Genomic DNA, 24,811 nt, shown 5'->3' on the forward strand with positions numbered 1-24,811 from the left:
AGCTGTCTGGGCAAAACAAGGCCATGCTGAGTTTTTAATGAACCTCCAGGTATTGCAATATATCTAATATAAAAATTTTCCTTATCTGAAATCCATTTTTCCTATGGTTTGTGATATTGATCTGCAATGGTCTCCTGCACTTTGGCTTTTGCAGATCCGAGCATCTCTTGTCTCTTTCTCAGTGAGTGGGATGAAAATAATGATGCTGATGATCCTATTACAGAATTTCTGTCAGAGGAGGACATTATACAAGCTGTTCAACACATCATGATATCTCAAAAAACAACCAAAGTGACAACAAGGATGATAAAGATGATGATGTGCCGACTAGCAATATATCGCTATCAAATAAGAAATAAAATAGATTATAGTGAAAGATATAAAGACCCACTCCGGAGGTTTTTTAGACTAATGAGGAAGCTCGCCCGGCATCCATCTTGAAATTCAGTTTGTGACAGCCGAGCATTTGAAGAACCCACTGGTCTGAAATTACAAGGGGCCACACCTTTCTGTGAAAAAAACCTCAGCTTCCCGCCCACAGGTAGGTCCATCCGGAACGATCACTGTTGAGGGGGCTATGCTCTGCTGGAGCCACTTAAAAACTCATCCCTTGTTTTGACTGAGGAGCCAGTTGGGCCTGCTGGACCTAAGTTATGGAATTCATTACCACTGTCAGTTCTTGAGGAGCCAAATTTGTCATCTCTTAAGGGTCAGCTGAAAGTATTTTTGTTTACAGCTGCCTTTGGGCTTTGTTGTTTTTGTCTCCTGTGAGTTTGTGCTGCTCTGGCGGGCACCTGTGGAGGCCTTGGAGCCTGTTGTATGGTGTGCAGTGTGAGGTGTGCTACTAATTTTTATGAATTTCACTTTTTACCTACTATTCCTTTTCTGTTGAAAATAGCATTCTTTTACTACTTTGTTTTGATATTTTATTATTGTAAACCGCCTAGTATTTTATTGTGCGGTATATCAAATCTTAATAAACCTGAAACGAGCGCGCTGGGGCCGAGACTGCTGAGGAGGGCAAAGAGGAGTGCACTTACGCCTCTGAAAGTTGTAAGACTCCTCTTCCACTTGCCCAAAAACCTCCTGGATAAGAAGGGTGAAGATGATGTCCAGCGGGAGAGAGTATCAATGGTATCAGTATGTTTTTGATGAAGTCGGCGACCTCTTTCACCTTCTCTTCAAAAAGGTCATCCCCCTGGCACGTGCCACCCGACAAACTATGCTGGACTGCTGGATCCAAGTCAGAGACATGCAGCCATGGGCATCTGCGCATCACTATACTCTGGGCAGATATCCTGGATGCCACATCAAAAATATCGTAAGCGCCCCTGGCCAGAAACTTACAACATGCCTTCTGTTGCTTGGCCAGCTGGCAAAGAATTCTGGCCTGCTCAGGTGGGAGAGAATCTTCCAAATCAGTCACACTCTGCACCAAATTCTACATGTAGAGGCTTGTGTAGAACTGGTATGACTGTATACAGGAGATGAGCATAGAGGCATGATACATCTTCTGCCCAAGTCCAGGGTTCGAGCTTCTCTGTCCAAGGACACCGAAGCAAAGCCCCTAGAATTCCTGGCTCATTTGAGCATGGATTCTACCACAAGGAAATGGAGGCAACTGCGGCCTATCAAACCCATGGGAACTCTGAATCTGATACATGGTGTCAATCTTGTTGGGGAGGACATGGACATACAGAAGACTTCCAGTTCTTTACCTAAACATCTCACAAGATCTTTTCATTCGAGACAGTCACAGCCTCTCTAGGAGGAGAATCGTAGTCCAGGACCTCGAACATCTCAGCCCTGGGCTCGTCCTCAGCAGCCACCATCTCCCTGACAAAAGCTCGGAAGGAAAGGATCTCAGGTAGAGAAGGGTCAGAAGCAATACCAAATATAGTATATATAAACCACTTTGACTATCTACAGAAAGGCGGTATATCAAGTATGGAATAAACAAAAAAACATAGGAATGATCCTCCGAGAAGTACCGTGGATCCTCCTCAGATGCCCATGAGCGCTCCGTTTCGGTATCAGCAAAGAACTCCTCATGGGAGGGCTGAGACCAAGCCTGCCTTTTAAGAGGAACTCTGTCCTTGACTGGAAGGGCATCGAGATGTAGGCTTCCTCCATCGATGTCAAGAGGGTGCCAGCACAGGAGGCTGTACAGGAGCATTGACACTTCTCAGTACCAACACATGCATCTTCAGCGTCGGGTCCGATGCTGACCAGTCCTGGGGGCCCTACACAGCAGACAGCACTGAGGCAGGTGGAGACCTGCTCAATGCAAATCCACTCCCAGTGTCAGACATGGATCTAGCAGCCATGGGGACCGATGCAACCAATGCTAGTGTCGATGCTGACGTTGATAATTCGGACCGAGCTCCGAAAATGTTCTCTCTGAGCCTCTCTGGATAGCTGGATTCTTTTCTGCATATGCAGGCAAAGAAGACAGCTGGAAGGGCTATGTTCTGGCCCCAGATACTGGAGACACCAAGAATGGGTGTCAGTTTCAGAGATGGTCCAATTACACCGAGCAATGGCATGGAAATAAAAACAGCTGTGGCCAAATCAAACGACTCAACAGTGATAACAAAAATGGGCAAATCACCAAGAAAAAAAAAAGGAGGGGAAGAAATCCCAACTAAAGCTCAGGCCTAAGCGGACCTCATGAGCGTGAAAATATAAGGAAACTTAAAAGTGGGGAAAGTACACTAAAAATCTAAGGAAAGGAAGGGAACAACACCCAAACAAAAGAAAAAAAAACAAAACTACGTAAAAAATACCTAAAGGGAAGGCACAAAAAAAAAAAAAAAAAAAAGAATGCAAAGCAACAACGCACCAGATGGTGTGAGGAGCCGCAGACAGCACATACTCTCCTCAGGTCATGCACAGTGAGGATGCTGGCATGTGCTCTTAAAGCTCTGTATGCAGTGAAAGCGTTCCGCACTGGGCGACATGGATGATATCTCCCACATGTGAGTATGACATGGCCTGCTTGTCCTCTGAGAAAATTACTTTTTCTACCCTTGTTGTCTGGTCATTTTATTTTTCTGTGTTGTTTCAAGCTCTGGTTTCTACTTTATTTATTTATTTTACTTTACTCCGCCTCTCTGTCTAGATTTGATTCATTCTTACTATCCCGTCTTCAATTTCCCTCTTTTTTATTCTACCTATAGCTTTTCATCTCTTTCCCCCATTCTGGATCTCCTATACCCATTTTCCTTATTCCCCAGTCTTTCATTTACTCTATCTTCTTCCCCCTTCCATCCAGCATCACTTTTGTCCCGTCCCCAGCCACTGCTGCTACTTCTCCAGACCAGCAGTAGCCACAAAACAACCTAAAGCAGTCTCGGGGCTGCAGTCTCCATGTGCATGCTGTCAACTCTGCCGATCCTCTACCTAGAACAGGAAGTTGATGCCTCGCTAATCAGTGTCCATACCGGGCTCTGTCAGACAATGTCACCCGGCTGTGAAAATACAACTGGCCTGTTTGTCCTCGGAGAATAGAATGCTACCATATACACGCATGCATGCTAACATCTAGGCACAAGCATTTACACTAGCTAAATGGCTGGTATAAGTGATCATGCCTTAATATACAAATGTTTTCAGCCACTTGAACTAGTACTCTGTAAAGGAAAGTAGACACCTACTTTTTCTATAGAATAGGCTTAAAATAGGCACCATAACCAGTACCTATAGTGGCCACCCTGTTATAGAATTATCCTTAGTAAGTGCATGTACATGCAGTATGAAGTACGCAAGCTATAACTGCCCTTGTACTTTGCACCTATTTGTCCACATGGTAAAGAGGAGGCAAAATAGCACAAGTACTTCTGGAGACGGGAAGGCAGTAGAACTAAAGGACATAAATTGAGGTTGAAGGGGGGCAGACTCAGGAGTAGTGTCAGGAATATTTTTTCACTGAAAGGGGCAGTTATCAGACAGGTAAACTGACCCATGTAAATCACCTTTGAAAACTGCTCTCTAAAAATATAGGTTGAGCAGCTGTCAGAAGAACAGCATCACAATAAGGGCAAATAGTTAAAACAGAGGGGGCATTTTACAATTCAATTTCACAGCAGTTGCTTCCAGCAGAGAAAGATGATAAAATTTTACATACATAGTGTTGTTGATATCTGTGTACCATCGTTTGTCAAAGCCGGGTTTGAGGTCTTTCTGCCTTTGTTTTTTTCTTTCTTCCTGTTCTTGCAATTTTTTTTGTGCTTCATCTCTTTCCTTAGCCCGTTTCTTTAGGTATATCTCCTCCTGTTCTCCAATTTTCTTGCATACTTCTGGATAATTCTGTATTGCCTGGATCTGCTCTGAATGTTCTATTTCTCTGCCATCCAACCACTAGAAGTGTAAGGTACACTTTATTAAAAACAAGTGGGGAAAGTGTAAGAGAGAGTGTGTGTGTGTGTGTGTGTGTGTGTGTGTGTGTGTGTGTGTGTGTGTGTGTGTGTGTGTGTGTGTGTGTGTGTGTGTGTGTGTGTGTGTGTGTGTGTGTGTGTGTGTGTGTGTGTGTGTGTGTGTGTGTGTGTGTGTGTGTGTGTGTGTGTGTGTGTGTGTGTGTGTGTGTGTGTGTGTGTGTGTGTGTGTGTGTGTGTGTGTGCGTGTGTGTGTGCGTGTCACCTGGAAGGAAGGGGAGGGAAGGGGGGAAGTCTGATTAAAGCTATTAGAGGTCACTGTTAACAGATTTCAAAATGATAGATTTTACAGTTCAACCACAAGATGTCCCTGTTCCATTACAACAGATATTGTCACCTTTCTCCAACACTATTCGGCAGTATATATTGAAATTGAGAGCAACCATATCAGTCCCTAGGTGTCACCATACACAGCAACCAGGTGTGTGTGTGTGTTTTTTTTTTGTTGCTGTTTGAATATAGCTATCTAAGATCAATTAATTTATTCTCTAGAGAGACCAGGGGATGGCACTTATCTGTTTTAGATATTTTTACATTGTGAATTCCAAAGTTTCTTATCACGTTATGAATCTAAAGGAAGACTAACTACCTTATAATGACAAATGCTAAAGGAAAATTATTAAGCAGAAAAATGTGTTAAGGAGCTTTGGAATTCATTTTATAATTTTTAAGAGAGGAATAAAATTATAGTACACTTTGAAAAAGCTCACCACCCAACTGATTGTAATGACCACCCAGCTGACAGAAAATTTTTATAAAACTGTGCAGTACTCCCCCACCCCACCTGGCTGACAAAACTTTCTGGGGAGAACACTGTAGTAGCCCATTTTTGTTTAAGTTACTCTGAATAGCAAATCCAAACCATAAAATCACATTCTCTAAAACAGTGGTTTTCAACCCAGTCCTCAGGGACCATCTGACCAGTCGGGTTTTTAGGATACTCACAATGAATATGCATGAAATAGATGTGTATAAAAAGGAGGTAGTGCATGCAAATCTATCTCATAGTAACATAGTAGATGACGGCAGAAAAAGACCTGCACGGTCCATCCAGTCTGCCCAACAAGATAAACTCATATGTGCTACTTTTTGTGTATACCTGACCTTGATTTCCATCTGCCATTTTCAGGGCACAGACCGTAGAAGTCTGCCCAGCACTAGCCCCGCCTCCCACCACCGGCTGTGCCACCCAATCTCCGCTAAGCTTCTGAGGATCCGTTCCTTCTGAACAGGATTCCTTTATGTTTATCCCACGCATGTTTGAATTCCGTTACCGTTTTCATCTCCACCACCTACCGCGGGAGGGCATTTCAAGTATCCACCACTCTCTCCGTGAAAAAATACTTCCTGACATTTTTCTTGAGTCTTCCCCCCCCCCTCCCCCTTCAATCTCATTTCATGTCCTCTCGTTCTACCGCCTTCCCATCTCTGGAAAAGGTTCGTTTGCAGATTAATACCTTTCAAATATTTGAACGTCTGTATCATATCACCCATTTCTCCTTTCCTCCAGGGTATACATGTTCAGGTCAGCAAGTCTCTCCTCATACGTCTTGTAACGCAAATCCCATACCATTCTCGTGCTTTTCTTTGCACCGCTTCAATTCTTTCTACATCCTTAGCAAGATACGGCCAACAAAACTGAACACAATACTCCAGATGGGGCCTCACCGACAACTTATAAAAGGGCATTAAAGCCTCTTTTCTTCTGCTGGTCACACCTCTCTCTATAAAGCCTAGCAACCTTCTAGCTACGGCAACTGCCTTGTCACACTGTTTCATCTCCTTCAGATACTATCACCCCAAGATCCCTCTCCCCGTCTGTACATATCAGACTCTCTAGGGTTACCATTCATCCGGATTTCCCCGGACATGTCCTCTTTTTGAGGGCATGTCTGGGGCATCCGGCGGGTTTTGCCCCGCCTGCCTGTTTGTCCAGATTTCTGGACAAATGGCCGGGCGAGTGGCAACGTGGGTCTCCCCTCCCCTTACTTACTATCTGCCCTGGTGGTCTAGTGACCTCTTTGGGGCAGGAAAGAGCCCCCTCTTTCCTGCCCTTCATCCTTCTCAGTCTCGGCTGGGGATTCAAAATGGCCGCCAAGAGTTGAAGTCTCATGAGGCCACTTCAACTCTCGGTGGCCATTTTGAATCCCCAGCCGAGACCGAGAAGGATGCAGGGCAAGGGCAGGCAGCGCTCCGGGCAGGAAAGAGAGGGCTCTTTCTTGCCCCGTAGAGGTCACTAGACCACTAGGGCAGTAGATAGTAAGTAAGGGGAGGGGAGGGGAATATGTGACAAGGGGGTGGGATGAGGATCCGAAAGGGACGTGGTGTGGGCGGAGCAGGGGAGTGGTGTGGGCGGGGCAGGGTCAGGCAGGGGGCGTGGCATGTGTCCTCTTTTTCAGAGGACAAAATATGGTAACCCTAAGACTCTCACCACCTAACACATACGACTCCCGTGAACTTCTACTCCCTAAGTGCATCACTTTGCATTTCTTCGCATTGAATTTTAATTGCCAAACCTTAGACAATTCTTCTAGGTTTTGCAGATCCTTTTTCATGTTTTCCACTCCCTCCCGGGTGTCCACTCTGTTACAAATCTTAGTATCGTCCGCAAAAAGGCAACCTTTACCTTCTAACCCTTCGGCAATATCACTCACAAATATATTGAACAGAATCGGCCCAAGCACCGATCCCTGAGGCACTCCACTACTCACCTTTCCCTCCTCCGAGCGAACTCCATTCACCACCACCCTCTGGCGTCTGTCCGTCAACCAGTTCCTAATCCAGTTCACCACTTCGGGTCCTATCTTCAGGCCGTCTAATTTATTTAAGAGCCTCCTGTGGGGAACCGTGTCAAAAGCCTTGCTGAAATCTAAGTAGATTACGTCCATAGCACGTCCTTGATTTAATTCTCCTGTCACCCAGTCAAAGAATTCAATGAGATTCGTTTGGCACGATTTCCCTTTGGTGAAACCATGTTGTCTCGGATCTTGCAACTTATTGGCTTCCAGGAAATTCACTATCCTTTCCTTCAGCATCGCTTCCATTACTTTTCCGATAACCGAAGTTAGGCTTACCGGCCTGTAGTTTCCAGCTTCTTCCCTATCACCACTTTTGTGAAGAGGGACTACATCCGCCGTTCTCCAATCCCACGGAACTTCTCCCGTCTCCGAGGATTTATTAAACAAATCTTTAAGAAGACCCGCCAGAACCTCTCTGAGCTCCCTCAATATCCTGGGGTGGATCCCGTCCAGTCACACGGCTTTGTCCACCTTTAGATTTTCAAGTTGTTCACACACATTCTCTTCAGTGAACGGTGCTCTATCCACTCCATTCTCATTAGTGCTTTTGCCAGTCAATCGCGGTCCTTCTCCAGCATTTTCTTCTATGAAAACAGAACAAAAGTATCTATTTAGCAAATTTGCATATTCATGCATATTCATTGTGGGTATCCTGAAAACCAAACTGGCCATATGATCTCTGAAGACTGGGTTGAAAACCACTACTCTAAAATAAGTATAAATGTAAGCAAACGTTGAAAGACTGAACACATAAAAAACATATCACACTGCTCTGTTTGAGGTGTTTTTTGCGCATTAGAACATAAGAAATATCATACTGGGTCAGACCAAAGGTCCATCAAGCCCAGAATACTGTTTCCAACAGTGGTCAATCCAGGTCACACCTACCAGGTAGGATCCCAAAAAGTAGCAAGATTCTATGCTACATACCCTCAGTGATAAGCAGTGACTTTCAACAAGTCAACCTTAATAAAAGTTTATGGATGTTCCTCTAAGAATTTGTGCAAACCTTTATTTTCATGTTTTTTGTATTATGCACTGCACAGTTATATGACCATACCTGTAATTATGGTAGGGTGTGACTTTAAATATGACAAATAATTGAACAAACTATTCATTAACATATTTTAGCTTTCCAAAATATACTGGCAAATTAAACGTCACATTCAGAGTATTATTTTAATATATAGGAGGCCAATCCATTTGAAATTAATACTACAAAAACAGACATGCCTTCAATTGAGGGAGAGTACTCGTACTACAATTCGACATGTCTAGTGCTTTCGACATGGTAGACCATGGAATACTACTACACCTGTTAGAATACTTTGGAATTGGAGGCCCAGTTCTCAACTGGTTCAAAGGATTCCTCACCACCAGGTCCTACCAAGTAACAACGAACAATGACAGATCACCACCCTGGACACTGGAATGTGGAGTTCCTCAGGGATCCCCCCTCTCACCAACTATTTTCAACCTGATGATGATACCACTAGCGAAACTACTAGCCAATCAGAACCTTAACCCCTACATATATGCGGACGATGTCACGATCCACATCCCGTTCAATAGTAACCTAAATGAAATAACCGAGATCAATCAGAGCCTCCAAATCATGCACTCTTGGGCGGACTCATTCCAGTTAAAACTGAACGCGGGAAAAACTCAATGTCTATTTCTCACTTCCCAATACAACACAAACAACTATCCCACCATAACCACACCTTACTGCACACTCCCTATCTCAGAAAATCTGAAAATTCTCGGAGTCACTATTGATCGAAACCTCACACTTGATACCCACGTGAAGAACACAACGAAAAAAAATGTTCTACTCGATGTGGAAACTCAAAAGAATAAAACCTTTTTTCCCAAGAAACATCTTCCGCACCCTAGTACAATCACTAGTGATGTCACCTGGACTACTGCAACGCTCTGTACGCAGGCTGTAAAGAACAGACCATTAAAAAACTCCAAACAGCCCAGAACACCGCAGCCCGACTCATTTTTGGAAAAACCAAATACGAAAGTGCGAAGCCCCTAAGAAAGAAACTGCACTGGCTCCTGCTCAAGGAACAAATTGAGTTCAAGATCTGCACGACCGTACACAAAATCATTCACGCAGATGCCCCACATACATGCTAAACTAGTAGACTTATCGTCCAGAAATGCCAGAAGATCAGCCCGCAAGTTCCTCCATTTGAACTTCCCCAGCTGTAAAGGAATGAAATACAAACAGGCATACGCTACTACCTTTGCGTACAAAAGCACACAGATATAGAACGCACTACCCATGGCCCTGAAAACCACGGACAACTTAACCAGCTTTCGCAAATCTTTGAAGACACATCTCTTCAACAAGGCCTTCAAAAGACATCCTTAATGAAACAAATCACTCCTTATACCACCCAAGTGCTTTAAAACACCTCTCACACGACCTTGCCTAACACCTTTCCATCTAAATCCTCATCTACATTCAGCTTATTATCGACTGTATCTAAGATTATGTAATGACTATATCATATTAACACCCTGTAAGCCACATTGAGCCTGCAAAAAGGTGGGATAATGTGGGGTACAAATGCAATAAATAAATACATACCCTCAGTGATAAGCAGTGACTTTCAACAAGTCAACCTTAATAAAAGTTTATGGATGTTCCTCTAAGAACTTGTGCAAACCTTTATTTTCATGTTTTTTGTATTATGCACTGCACAGTTATATGACCATATCTGTAATTATGGTAGGATGTGACTTTAAATATGACAAATAATTGAACTATTCATTAACATATTTTAGCTTTCCAAAATATACTGGCATATACGTCACATTCAGAGTATTATTTTAATATATAGGAGGCCAATCCATTTGAAATTAATACCACGAAAACAGACATGCCTTCAATTGAGGGAGAGTAGCCAATACAAACTGTCTGTAGCCTTCAAATTCAGTGCAAGGGTTGCCCACCAAAAAGAGTTCTTTTAGATGTAAATTACACTGTAAAACTCTTATACTTGAAAGTTCTCCAACAAAATTCACTGTTAGGTCAAGTTTTTGTAGTTCTTCACAGCCTAAAGAAAGGAAAAACAAACAAACAGAGTGATTCATTTGGAAGAACTTTGAAAATCAGTTCCATCAGCCTATTTGGTTAATTCTTCTGAAAGCTTGGTGACAATCTAAAAATTCTTGAAAAATCAGTTACATTTGTTTGATATAGTGCCAATCATTAATACTATCTAGGCAGTTTACAGGATAAAATTGTATAAAAACAAAGAGGAAGAAAGGAGGAGGCCAAAACCAAAACTTTCTAAACACTTTCGGCCGAAACCAAAACTGCAGCCAAAATTTATCATCTGGTTTCAACCGAAGCCAAAACCGAAAACTAAGTTTGGTTGTATGAATCTCTAGAGAGCCTCACTGGTTCACATTCACAGGTAAAGGCTTCCAGACACTGGTGTATACTGCGAACATTATAATTGGCCTAATGCACAATTCAGAATAAGAAAGCGCTTTGATGCTCCTGAATGCGAAGACTATATGCTCTGAAAAATGAAAATTAAGAGAAATGCATTTCTCAAATCCTTTTCTAATATATAAATTTCATTTCAATGTAAATATCATTTCTCTATTCACACACTAAGCTGACCAGTACTTGAGCTTGAGAACAATCACTGCAGATTCCTTTCTCGCAGAATCTAGCTTCTGCACACCACAAGTTTGATTAAAACGTTGCATCTTCATCATACCCAACAGAGCCGTGGAAATTCTTAAGAATCATCCAAATAGCCTCCAAGCCTGAAAGTGAATGATACATACCTGTAGCAGGTGTTCTCCGAGGACAGCAGGCTGATTGTTCTCACGACTGGGGTGACGTCCGCGGCAGCCCCCACCAACCGGAAAAAAGCTTCGCGGGACGGTCGGCACGCAGGACACGCCCACCGCGCATGCGCGGCCGTCTTCCCGCCCGTGCGCGACCGCTCCCGCCAGTTGAATGACTAGCAAAAGATGAAACACACAACTCCAAAGGGGAGGAGGGAGGGTAGGTGAGAACAATCAGCCTGCTGTCCTCGGAGAACACCTGCTACAGGTATGTATCATTCACTTTCTCCGAGGACAAGCAGGCTGCTTGTTCTCACGACTGGGGTATCCCTAGCTCTCAGGCTCACTCAAAACAAGAACCCAGGTCAATTGAACCTCGCAACGGCGAGGGTATAACAGAAATTGACCTACGAAGAACAACTAACTGAGAGTGCAGCCTGACCAGAATAAATTCGGGTCCTGGAGGGTGGAGTTGGATTTACACCCCAAACAGATTCTGCAGCACCGACTGCCCGAACCGACTGTCGCGTCGGGTATCCTGCTGGAGGCAGTAATGAGATGTGAATGTGTGGACAGATGACCACGTCGCAGCTTTGCAAATTTCTTCAATAGTGGCTGACTTCAGGTGGGCCACTGACGCTGCCATGGCTCTAACACTATGAGCCGTGACATGACCCTCAAGAGCCAGCCCAGCCTGGGAGAGCTTGTCGAGAGCGGTTTCCCGCTGATGCAGTTGGTCCACCATCTGCTCGACCTTCTCACCAAAAATGTTATCCCCCCGGCAAGGGACGTCGGCCAGTCTCTGCTGGGTGCGGTTGTCCAGGTCAGAGGCACGCAGCCATGAGAGCCTGCGCATCACTATACCTTGGGCCGCAGCACGAGATGCCACGTCACAGGTGTCATAGATACCCCTGGACAGGAACTTTCTGCACGCCTTCAGCTGCCTGACCACCTCCTGATAAGGCCTGGACTGCTCCGGCGGGAGCTTCTCGACCAGGTCCGCCAGTTGTTGCACATAGGTCCGCATGTGGATGCTCATATAGAGCAGGTATGACTGGATGCGGGTCACGAGCATGGAGGATTGGTAGGCCTTCCTCCTAAACGAGTCCAGAGTGCGAGACTCCCGCCCCGGGGGCGCCGAGGCGGTATCCCTCGAACTCCGTGCCCTCTTGAGAGCAGAATCCACGACCGCCGAGTCATGGGGCAATTGTGGCCGCATTAGCTCTGGGTCAGAGTGGGACTCTGCTTTCTTGGGAATGGTGGGGTTAGTTAAAGGTCGCACCCAGTTCCGAAGCAGCGTCTCCTTAAGGACATTGTGCAGCGGCACCGTGGAGGACTCTCTAGGTGGTGATGGATAGTCGAGGACCTCGAGCATCTCGGCCCTCGGCTCTTCCACAGAGACCACGGGAAAGGGAATGCTAATAGACATATCCCGCACAAAGGAGGCAAAGGAGAGACTCTCGGGGGGCGAGAGTTTCCTCTCCGGTGAAGGCGTGGGGTCCGAGGGAAGGCCCGTAGACTCCTCTGAGGAGAAATATCTAGGGTCCTCCTCTTCCCCCCACGAGTCCTCATCCTCTGTGTCGGACATAAGCTCATGTAGCTGAGTCCTGAACCGGGCCCGGCTCGACGTCGAGGCACCAGGGTCTCGGTGTCGTCGAGCGGTGGACTCCCGCGCCGGCGGGGACGGAGCTCCCTCCATCGACGTCGACGGGGACTCCACCTGCGTGGCGGTCGAGACCGGCACCGCAAGCGGCGGCGGTGTCGACGGCCCCGGCGCCGGGCTAGAGCTCGCCGGCGCCACAGTCATCGGCGCCGAGGGCGCAAGCACCCCCGGCGCCGGCACAGCCTGGCGCATCAGCCCTTCCAGGATCCCCGGAAGGATGGCTCTGAGGCACTCGTCCAGGCCCGCTGCCGGGAAAGGCGATGGGGCCGGTAGGGGTGTCGGTGCCCGAATCTGGTGGGAGCCAGGAGACGGCACCGAGGTGCCGGGACCCTGTTGCGTCGGCACCTCTATCACCGACGGGGACCTCTCCTCTCGATGGAGACGCTTCGGCGTCGACTCCTCTCCAATGTGCATCGAGGGCGACCGGTGACGGCGCTTCTTATCCTTCTTCCGATGCCCGTCACCGGCGCCGGGAGGCATGGAGGAGAAGGATGAGGATCCCCCTCGGTCTCGAGGAACCGGGTCAGACAGGGTTCGGTCCCGTGGGCCATGGGCTGAGGGAGTGACCGGGGCCGACTGCCCACGCGGCCTCTCACCTCTACCCTCACCGGAGGACCGGCGGGCCGACGGGACCTGTTCTCCTGGGGTCGATGCCATCGGTGCCGATGTCTCGGGCATCGATACCGGTACCGAAGGACCGGGCGTCGATACCGATGCCGTCGAGGTCGACGTCGAGGGGCCGGCGCAAGTTCCAAAAATACGGTCCCGTTGAACTTGCCTCGCAACCTGAGTCCGTTTCCGGAGACCGAGACACAGGGGACACGACTAGAAATTGTGCTCCGGCCCGAGGCACTGGAGGCACCAAGCGTGGGTGTCGGTCTGCGAGATGGGCCGGCCGCACCGACCACACTTTTTAAATCCACTCGGGACCTTCGAGGACATCGACGGAAAAATCGCATCGGCGAAATTAAAGTCGTCGATGGTGGCGGAAATCACACCTCGAAAACGAAAACGACCGTGCGGCCACTAGGCCGCAATGCAACGTCCCCGCTGGAAGCGAGGGAAAATGGGAGCGCGTGCTCCTTTTTTTTTTTTTTTTTTTTTAGAAAGGAAAAAGTGGAGCGCGCGGCAATTAAATAAATATAAAAGAAAAAAGAGAAGTTCGCGTAAACGCGACGGTTTTTCCGGGGCTGAAACAGAGAGAGCGGCACAGGCACGACTCTCTCCAGGCGCGGAAAAAAAGGAACTGGCGGGAGCGGTCGCGCACGGGCGGGAAGACGGCCGCGCATGCGCGGTGGGCGTGTCCTGCGTGCCGACCGTCCCGCGAAGCTTTTTTCCGGTTGGTGGGGGCTGCCGCGGACGTCACCCCAGTCGTGAGAACAAGCAGCCTGCTTGTCCTCGGAGAATATATATAATATAATAATTTAAATAAAGGCCATATTTTACCTCTAAGCAAAACAGCCTCCACACACATGAACCTCGGCTAATGAAAAATGAAACTAAGAGCCACAGTGCTGTTGATGTGCCACATTTGGAGTGACAGAGGAGACTAATTCCTAAGGAGCTTATCAAACAAAGTTTACAGACTTAAATTTCCAACTGCATCACCTGCAATCACATTACACTCAAAAAAAACCCAAAGAGTATCTCCCGCCACCCCCCCAGACTACCTTACAATCCCCGATGGTCTAGTGGTGTAGTCGGGGGGGGGGGGGGGGGGGAGGGAGGCTTGTACAGGTGGACAGGAGGAAAAGCAACTCCTGTTCAGAGGGAAAGGGGAGCAGGACAAAGCACAAATTTTCAGCTTCCACCAAAAACACAAAGTCAGTTTTGGCCGTAGCCAAAATCATGACCATAGTCTTTTGGCTAAAACCGGGCAGAAAGGATTGTGGAAAATCCACAAGGGTGGAAGAAGCCAACCGCAATCTTCAAAGTGATCAATAACAAACATGTTTATTTGCTGACAAACTGAATCCAACATGGGCTGTGTTTCAGTGCCCAAGCCTACTTCAGGGGTTCTTAAAACATAATAAAACTAATTAAAACCAATGAACATAACAAAATAATTAAAACATAAAATGAAAATATAAAATGAAAGAGGATAAAAATGTAAAAACACAATGTATATGATGAGAGTGAACCATGTAGTAATAAATATGAGGAATAAAACATATATATGTTCAAAAAAACTAACATACATTATATAGTGAGCCAGGTGATCATATAGATACTAAATAACATCAATGCTAAAGAGTTAAAACAGAAAACATGTATATGTGTGACCATAAATACTTAAAAAATATAAAAAATCATCAAATTTCAGGGTATACTGATCATTAAAATATTTAAGTATATGTACATATAAGCTGTAAGCTGCATTCTGAATAATAAAAAGGTTCCACTTATACATATCATAAAACTGAACAACATATAAGGTAAACTCAACTTTTACTTATATGTCACTTATTTGAAAATCCAAAACGCTAATAAATTATGCACACAGCTTAATGTTATCACCACATATGCATGAAGTTAAAAGAGAAAAAAGGTAGCTTATAAATATGCTACATGCTACCGTACCATGTTAACATTATACCTACCATGCCATAAATTTAAAAAAGAGTCAATCTACCTATCATGATTTCAAATGTCATAGAATTTCTAAAGAAATCATATCTTAACTATACAAGTCTCTATAATCAATTATGAGGTCAAAAAAACATTCCCAGTGGTCCAACAGTTCACAGAAAGCACTCACAGACCCAACACACAAACCACCAGGATTTTTCATCAGTCCAGACAGGCAGAAAGAACAAACAATTGTGTTTATTCTCAAAACTTGGAACAGTGGACAAAAATGTGCAATTGGCAAACAATAACAAGTTTTGAGTGGAGGAGTGGCCTAGTGGTTAGAGTGGTGGACTTTGGTCCTGGGGAACTGGGTTCGATTCCCACTGCAGGCACAGGCAGCTCCTTGTGACTCTGGGCAAGTCACTTAACCCTCCATTGCCCCAGGTACAAATAAGTACCTAAGCCGCATTGAGCCTGCCATGAGTGGGAAAGCGCAGGGCACAAATAAAAAAAATGGATCAATTAGAAAACTAACAAAACATTTGCATACTGTCTAAACAGTACCTGGGAAGATCAGGACATATAATTGTTCACAGACACAAAGCCTTAGCAAAATGATCTGTCTCTTTCTTCTTCCAGACTAAGACTAACCAACAGTCAGCACTACTGGGTAATTTCAAACTCCAGGCCAATCAGAGCCCAGTCAACAAGTTTTAAACGTATACTGCTACTTGCTTCCCGCTTGTGCTAAAGAAAAATAACACTCATGGGCCGATGATCAGAAGCAAACGTAGGCGCTAGAGGCTGTTATCGCCATACTAGCACCTGGGTTTGCTACCGCCCCATGATCAGAGCCCCCAAGTGCATGGAACAACGCACTTGCGGTCTCTGAGCTCAACTAGCATGCAAATGCATGCAAAACAGGGCTCAGCGCAAGTAGCATGCAAATGCATGTTAAATGTACTGCTCCCCAATGATCAGCGACCAGCACACCAAACATTGGTGCACTGTCCGTGACAAACCCTACGCCAGCTCAGAGGGTTTGCAGACCATTGGGGAGGAATGGTGAGCAGTGGCCAGCATGCATTTGCATGCTAGCAGCCCCCCCCCCCCTTGCAGAAGCAGGAAACCCGACCTCCTCCCCGCGATATGGGGGCTGGAGGTCTTGGCGGAACTTCAATCCCCCTGACCCAAGTCTGGATGCACTGGGCGCCACTGATGGAAGAGGAGGGAGGCCACCTCTCTCCTCCAACAAAGGTAGGAGGTGGGGGAAGAAGGCCGCTAGACCACCAGGTCAGGGGGTTTGATTTGTGGCCCACTGGGCCACCAGAGCACTAGTTGAGGGGATGCTAGGGGGTTTGGAGACCCACCAGTTCTCTATCCCCCCCCCTGAATTTGTATCGGAGGGGTCGGGGGGACTGGAGGTATGCCAGACCTCCAGCCCCCGTGTCGCTTGGCTCAGGGTGGGGGTACTAGGCCACCAGGGCCATGCTGTTTGGGGTCTGGTGGTCCCTTGGACCTCCAGCCCCTGTGCTTGACAGGTCTGTCAAACAAGTGCAGGAGGATTGTGCCTGATCTTCCCGCACTTTACCGTATAATCAGAGATAATAGTGAGCATAAATTTGCATGCTATTATCTCTGATCATAGGGACGGTAAAGCCCCGCACTTTCCAGTGCTATTTTTAGAGCGCTGTTTGGAACAGAGTGAGCCTTTCAATCATCTGCCCATCAGTTCCCTTTAAGAATAAACATGCACCATCTGCTGGCCAAATAGGAGAAATACACTTCAGACATAATTAAAATAGGGAACTATCCAATACATTTTACAGGCTTAGAAAACAGTTTCTTTTCAGTTCCATTCTTGATTTGGGAGGATTGCTATCTTGAAAATAAATGTTTTACCTTGGCTTTTATATTCATTTCAAGCCTTGTCTCTTTTTCTTCAGGATAGCTTACTTAAACACTGGCAAAGGCTACTGTCTCAATTTATGTGGAGAAGGAGACACCCCAGGGTGGCAGGGAGGACACGTATTTAATTTATTACTATTTATATATCGCCCTTGTCCAGAGCACTGTACAGCTCCAACACACATAAGTATGACAAAATACAACAAATACAATACAAATTCAGTAACATAACAAGAAAACTGATCGCCATACTATGTCCATCAGCTACATAAAGTACTATTTAACCTGCTTAAGCAGTCTCTTAAACAATCCTGAGTTCTTCTGTGTCCTGAGAGTTCCAGACAATTTGATCAGCTAAAGGGGATGAGAGGTTTAGGTCTGCCTGATTTGCACTCTTATTTAGCTACACAGTTGTGCCCATGTGTGGGACTGGTGGCCGGGAGGCATGTTAAAGCCTTATGTACAGACTGAACAGAGACTCAGTTGAAGCCTTTTCCTTTATGGGAAGCTTTGTGGGATTCTGGGAAACTGGTGAGTGGTCTCCACGCTCCTGATTTCTTTTTGAGACATATGATTTCTGTTTTGTGTAAGGTTCTTAGGCATTTATATGGACCTAACTGAGCTTCAACCTTCTGCCTTTTTGTTGGGGGAGGGAGAAGCTCGAAGTCATCTGCGCTTAGTGTGGTGGGTGAATGAGGTGTTAGTTTTTGTCTATCAACTTTATTAGGAGGGCATTTTATGGTCCTTTGCGAGCTTGTGTGAACAATTTGGTCTCCCACTGGTGGACTTTTTTCTTTATTTGAAGGTTCACTGTTGTTTACATCTTTCCCCATAACAGTGGTGGTGGGTCAGCCTCAACTTCCTGGGGGTTTGATCTCTAATCTGTATAAAATTCTTTTGGGGCTGGGATTTCAGAAGCTTGGGTATATGATTCAATGGGGAAAGAAAATGGGAGGTTGTCTGGGAGGACTCTCAGTGGGTATGTAGCCTGGGCAATATGAATACTTTTTCTGTATCTGCTAGATTGAAATAGAATAACTTTAAGCTACTTATGAGATGGTATGTTAGCCCATATATGTTATATAAGAGGGGGTTGAGAGGGAGTTCATTGTTGGAGGAACTGTGGGGGCAGAGGGTACCTTGTATCATATGTGATAGGCATGTTCTTTTACAGTCTTTTTGGTCTTGTAGACAGACAGCAAATCACCAGATGACAGGCATCACATTGGTGCTCACTCCAGAACTTTGTTTGTTTAACATGTACCCTAAAGATCTTGATTTACTTTTTTTGCTGGTACTTAAGTGTTATTCATCTGCAGCTCGATATGCTATAGCTGTAGATTGGAAATCTCATCTGCCTTTTTCGACCACTAGATAGTACCAGAGACTGTGCTACATTGCTTTGATGGAATACCTGACAGCTCTTCACAGAGAACGGCAGGCTAGTTTTTTTGCCAGCTTGGACTATACTTCATACAAATAGTTTAGACTGATTAGTTAAGGGGGAGGGAAAGGGGGTGGGGGGTAGGGTTGTGGTTATATTGTATGTTTGATTCTGTGTTACTACTTTCTCTATGCCTGTTTATTTAAAACATTAATAACATCACAGTAAAAAAAAAATTTTAAAGAAGTTATCTAGACAACACCGATATTCAGTGCCAGTACCTGGAAAGATAACTGAGCATGATGGACAGCACAAAAGGCAATCCTAACTATCCTTCATTAGCTATCTAGGCACCATACTGAATACTAGCCATACCCAGATATTTCGAAAAATGCTTTTGGTTTTACCTATAAACTGCTTAGCAGCTGACAGTGATAATTTGTAATATTTCAAACCTGTTTACTTTTCACTTAACGACACCTGGGCTACCTTTGCCTTTGTTGCAACCTCTCTTATAGGATATCCTAACTTCCTTGTTTTGATAGTATCCTTTAACGGCATCTTATTCTGAACCATGAGCTCCAGTGCAACTACTGACTTTTCCCCCAGATTTTAGTTTAAACGCTGCCCTCTCTCCTTTTTAAAGGTTAGTGCCAAGGATCCTGATTCGGCCTCAGATAAGGTACAACCCAACTACTCAGAATAGGCTCCCCCTTGCCCAGAATATTGCAAAGTCCCTAACAAATCTAAATCCCTTCACCCTGCCCCATCATCTTATCCATGCACTGAGACTCTGGAGCTTTGCCTGTCTTGTGGGTCCAGTGTGTGGAAAAAGAATGCTACCCTGAAGGTTCTGGATTTTAAGCCTTCTACTTAAGCGCCTAAATTTGTTTCCAAGGCGTTTGACAAAGTGCCGCACGAAAGACTCCTGAAGAAATTGCAGAGTCATGGAATCGGAGGTAGGGTATTATTATGGATTAAGAACTGGTTGAAAGATAGGAAGCAGAGAGTAGGATTGCGTGGCCAGTATTCTCAGTGGAGGAGGGTAGTTAGTGGGGTCCCGCAGGGGTCTGTGCTGGGTCCGTTGCTTTTTAATGTATTTATAAATGACCTAGAGATGGGAATAACTAGTGAGGTAATTAAATTCGCCGATGACACAAAATTATTCAGGGTCGTCAAGTCGCAGGAGGAATGTGAACGATTACAGGAGGACCTTGCGAGACTGGGAGAATGGGCGTGCAAGTGGCAGATGAAGTTCAATGTTGACAAGTGCAAAGTGATGCATGTGGGTAAGAGGAACCCGAATTATAGCTACGTCTTGCAAGGTTCCGCGTTAGGAGTTACGGATCAAGAAAGGGATCTGGGTGTCGTCGTCGATGATACGCTGAAACCTTCTGCTCAGTGTGCTGCTGCGGCTAGGAAAGCGAATAGAATGTTGGGTGTTATTAGGAAGGGTATGGAGTCCAGGTGTGCGGATGTTATAATGCCGTTGTATCGCTCCATGGTGCGACCGCACCTGGAGTATTGTGTTCAGTACTGGTCTCCGTATCTCAAAAAAGATATAGTAGAATTGGAAAAGGTACAGCGAAGGGCGACGAAAATGATAGTGGGGATGGGACGACTTTCCTATGAAGAGAGGCTGAGAAGGCTAGGGCTTTTCAGCTTGGAGAAGAGACGGCTGAGGGGAGATATGATAGAAGTGTATAAAATAATGAGTGGAATGGATCGGGTGGATGTGAAGCGACTGTTCACGCTATCCAAAAATACTAGGACTAGAGGGCATGAGCTGAAGCTACAGTGTGGTAAATTTAAAATGAATCGGAGAAAATTTTTCTTCACCCAACGTGTAATTAGACTCTGGAATTCGTTGCCAGAGAACGTGGTACGGGCGGTTAGCTTGACGGAGTTTAAAAAGGGGTTAGATAGATTCCTAAAGGACAAGTCCATAGACCGCTATTAAATGGACTTGGAAAAATTCCGCATTTTTAGGTATAACTTGTCTGGAATGTTTTTACGTTTGGGGAGCGTGCCAGGTGCCCTTGACCTGGATTGGCCACTGTCGGTGACAGGATGCTGGGCTAGATGGACCTTTGGTCTTTCCCAGTATGGCACTACTTATGTGCCAAGACAGCCAGCATCTTCCCAGTATTGTCTAAAATCTTACCTAAAGACATGTGAGATCTACCTTTGTATCCTGTATACTGTTGACCAAGCGATCCTCATGCCCCACCAGCTACCTGTATGTCTAATGATTGAATCACCAACTAAAATAGCTATCCTAACCCCTTCCTTCTGGGCAAAAGCCCCTGGAGACACAGCTTTGATTGACCACTGACTGAGGAATACTTTATTGATTTGTTTTGGTAATCGATAGAAATAAAATAAAAAATAGAAAATTAGATACCTTTTTTATTGGACTAACTTAATACATTTTTTGATTAGCTTTCAAAGGTAACTCATCTTCTTCAGCTCAGAAGCAAATGTTGATAAATAACAGTATATATGCGCGAATCATCAAATAATTCCAATGACAGTCTCACAGGAAAAGGGTGGGGTGGGTAAGGTGAGAAACATGGGAGCTGGGTGGATGACAGACGGGGAAAGATGCATGGTGATAAGAGGGTGACAAAGCAGTAGAATTTTATGGTTTACTAGTAAAAAAGGCCCGTTTCTGACACAAATGAAACAGGCGCTAGCAAGGTTTTCCTCGGAGTGTGTATGTTTGGGAGAGTGTATGTGAGAGTGACTGTGTGTGAGAGAGAGAGTCTGGGTGTGAGTGTGTCTGTGAGAGTGTGTGTATGAGAATGAGAGTGTGTGCAAGTGCGTATGTGAGACAGTGTGAGAGAGAGTGTGTGTGAGACACAGATTCTCTGTGAGAGTGAGTGTATGAGACCAAGCGAGTGTGTGAGTGACTGTGTGACACATAGAGAGTGAATGTGATACAGTGTGAGACAGAGTGTGTGAGAGTGAGAGTCAGAAAGACATTGTATGTGAGAGAGAGAGTGTGTGTGTGACAGACATACCTCCCTTCCTCTCTCTCTCTCTGGTGTCAGCCCCCCCCCCCCTCTCTCTGTTATCTGAGATTCCCGCCACTGCACCCAAGCAATTGGTGTGCTGGAGGAGGGGGAGAGAGAGAGAGAGTGTGTGGGGGGGGGATTCAGCTTGGAAGAAGAGGGGTGCGGGGGGTTCAGGAAGTGCTACCAGATGTGAGTGAGAGAGTGAGTGTGTGTGTGTGTGTGGGGGGGGGGGGGGGTTCAGGAAGCGATGCCAGATGACAGAGTGAGTGAGTGTGTGTGTGTGGGGGGGAGGGCAGGGGGTTCAGGAAGCGCTGCCAGATGAGAGAGAGAGTGTGTGTGGGTGTGTGGGGGGGTTCAGGAAGTGCTGCCAGATGAGAGTGAGTGTGTGTGTGTGTGGGGGGGGGGGGGGTTCAGGAAGTGCTGCCAGATAAGAGAGAGTGTGTGTGTGTGTTGTGTGGGTATGTTGGGGGGGTTCAGCTTGGAAGAAGAGGGGTGTGGGGGCTCAGGAAGTGCTGCCAGATAAGAGAGAGAGTGAGTGAGTGTGTGTGTGTGTGTGTGTGTGTGTGTGTGTGTGTGTGTGTGTGTATGGGGTTTCAGGAAGCGCTGCCAGATGAGAGAAAGTGTGTGTGTGCGTTGTGTGGGGGGGTTCAGCTTGGAAGAAGAGGGGTGTGGGGGCTCAGGAAGTGCTGCCAGATGAGTGAGTGTGTGTGTGTGGGGGGGGGGGGGGGTTTATTAAGCATTGCCAGATGAGAGTGAATGTGTGTGTTTGGGGCGTGGGTTCAGGAAGCACTGGCAGAAGAGTGAGAGTGTGTGTGTGGGGGAGAGAGGGTTCAGGAAGCAGGGCCAAATGAGAGTAAATGTGGGGGGGGGGGGGGGTTCAAGAACGGCTGCCAGATTAGTGAGTGTGTGTGTGGGGGGGGGGGGGGGCAGGGGTTTCAGGAAGCGCTGCCAGATGAGAGAGAGTGTGTGTGTGTGTTTGTGGGGGGGGGGGGGGGGGTTCAGGAAGCGCTGCCAGATGAGAGAGAGAGTGAGTGTGTGTGTGTGTGTGTGTGTGGTGGGGGGGGGGGGGGTTTGCCAGATGAGTGAGTGAGTGTGTGTGTGGGGGGCAGGGATTTCAGGAAGCGCTGCCAGATGAGAGTGTGTGTGTGTGTTGGGGGGGGGGGGGCGTTGAGGAAGTGTGGCCAAATGAGAGTGAGTGTGTGTGTGAGTGTGTGTGGGGGGGGGGGGTTCAGGAACCACTGCCAGATGAGAGTGAGAGAGAGTGTGTGTGTGTGTGTGTGTGTGTGTGTGTTGGAGGGGTGTGGGGGGGTGTGTTGGGGGTTTCAGCTTGGAAGAAGAGGGGTGTGTGGTGCTGCCAGATGAGTGAGTGAGTGTGTGTGTGTGTGTGTGTGGGGGGGGTTATCAAGCGTTTCCACATGAGAGTATGTGTGTGTGGGGGGGGTGGGGTTCAGGAAGCGCTACCAGATGAGAGTGTGTGTGTGTGTGTGGGGGGGGGGGGGGGGTTCAGGAAGTGCTGCCATATGAGAGACTGAGTGTGTGTGTGTGTGGTGGTGGGGGGGGGGGGGTTTGCCAGATGAGTGAGTGAGTGTGTGTGTGGGGGGCAGGGATTTCAGGAAGCGCTGCCAGATGAGAGTGTGTGTGTGTGTTGGGGGGGGGGGGGACGTTGAGGAAGTGTGGCCAAATGAGAGTGTGTGTGTGGGGGGGGGTTCAGGAACCACTGCCAGATGAGTGAGTGGGGAGGGGGGCAGGGGTTTCAGGAAGCGCTGGCAGATGAGAGTGTGTGTGTGTGTTGGGGGGGGGCGTTGAGGAAGTGTGGCCAAATGAGAGTGAGTGAGTAAGTGTGTGTGTGTGGGGGGGGGGGGGTTCAGGAAGCGCTGCTAGATGTGTGTGTGAGAGAGAGAGAGAGAGAGAGTGTTGTATAGTTCAGTTTTGTGGGGGGGGGATCCTGATTTGAAGAAGAACGAAGGAAGCGCCTCCTCCGCGCGATGCACCCCCCTGCCATCCCACCCACCGCGATGCACCTGCCCGCCGCCATCGCACCCACCGTCACGTAGTTTTGCTGGCGGGGGACCCAAAATCCCGCCAGCAGAAGTCCTGTGTTGTCTGCTGAGTCTCACTCCAGTGATCTTCGGCGTTGCTAGCCTGTGCAGGGCGGGGTTCTGTGCGTCTGACGTCCTGCATGTGCAGGACGTCAGACGCACAGAAGCCCTGCCTGCACAGGCTAGCAACGCCGAAGATCACGCCGTAGTCAGCAGACAGGACTTGTGCTGGCGGGGTTTTGGTTCCTCCGCCGGCAAAGCAACGCGACGGTGGGTGGCTTGGGGGGGGGTGTTGAGGGGGGGTGTTGAGGGGGGGTGTTGCACCTCCTGCATTCTGTGGGCGGGGCTTCTACTCCGCATGTTTCCCTACTCCTCCACCTGCTTGGATGCGATCCCTTCCTTTAGTTTACTGTATGTTTTCCGCCCTCGTCGTCATGACGTTTGACACGAGGGCGGAGCACAGGTCAGTGGTGTGGCTTCACCACCATGAATCCACGAACCCTTCAGGGAGTGACTGAGTGACTTCAGAACGTTGTCTTCAGAACGTTGAGGGTGAGTTTTATTATAGTAGATAATGGGCTAGAAAACCCAGATCTACTACTACTACTACTACTACAAATCATTTCTATAGCATCTGTGTTAAGTCCTGTCTGGTGGGTGTCAAAATATTTAATCATTCTTACTTCAAAGGTCTTACGTTCATGGATTGTCTTAAAAGTTTCCTTTTAGTATTCTCACCATAAAATCACTGATACAGTGTTCTGGTTTTGTAAAGTGCTGTCCTACAGAGGTGACATCCTGCCAGAGAATGTGGTAGAGGAGGTTAGCTTAGCTGGGTTTAAAAAAGGTTTGGACAGCTTCCTAAAGGAAAAGTCCATAGACCATTACTAAAATGGACTTGGGGAAACTCCACTGCTTATTTCTAGGATAAGCAGAATAAAATGTTTTGTACTTTTTGGGATCTTGCCAGGTATTTATGACCTGGATTGGCCACTGTTGGAAACAGGATGCTGGGCTTGATGGACCTTTGGTCTGTCCCAGTATGGCAAAACTTATCTACTTATATGGTTGGCACTGGCATTTTTTATATGATGTCTATGTACATTAAATCTCTTCTTTAGCATCTGGATTGTTTCTCCGATATAACACCCTTCGTCATACCTTTTACAATGAATGATA

At 46.7% G+C, this 24,811-nt stretch overlaps 1 protein-coding gene across 3 annotated transcripts in view; it reads right to left on the minus strand.

Annotated features, from left to right (window-relative positions):
* LRRC6 (leucine rich repeat containing 6) overlaps nt 1-24,811 on the minus strand; it is a 98,473-nt gene that overhangs the window by 52,883 nt on the left and 20,779 nt on the right. For all 3 annotated transcript variants that reach the window (XM_030219300.1, XM_030219284.1, XM_030219293.1), the window contains 2 exons: nt 10,130-10,302; nt 4,127-4,359 (listed from right to left, as the gene is read on the minus strand). In XM_030219300.1, coding sequence (XP_030075160.1) covers nt 4,127-4,359; nt 10,130-10,302 — 406 coding nt within the window. The remainder of the gene's footprint in view (nt 1-4,126; nt 4,360-10,129; nt 10,303-24,811) is intronic.

This window comes from Microcaecilia unicolor, chromosome 1 (genome assembly GCF_901765095.1).
Source record: "Microcaecilia unicolor chromosome 1, aMicUni1.1, whole genome shotgun sequence".
Lineage (NCBI taxonomy): Eukaryota > Metazoa > Chordata > Amphibia > Gymnophiona > Siphonopidae > Microcaecilia > Microcaecilia unicolor.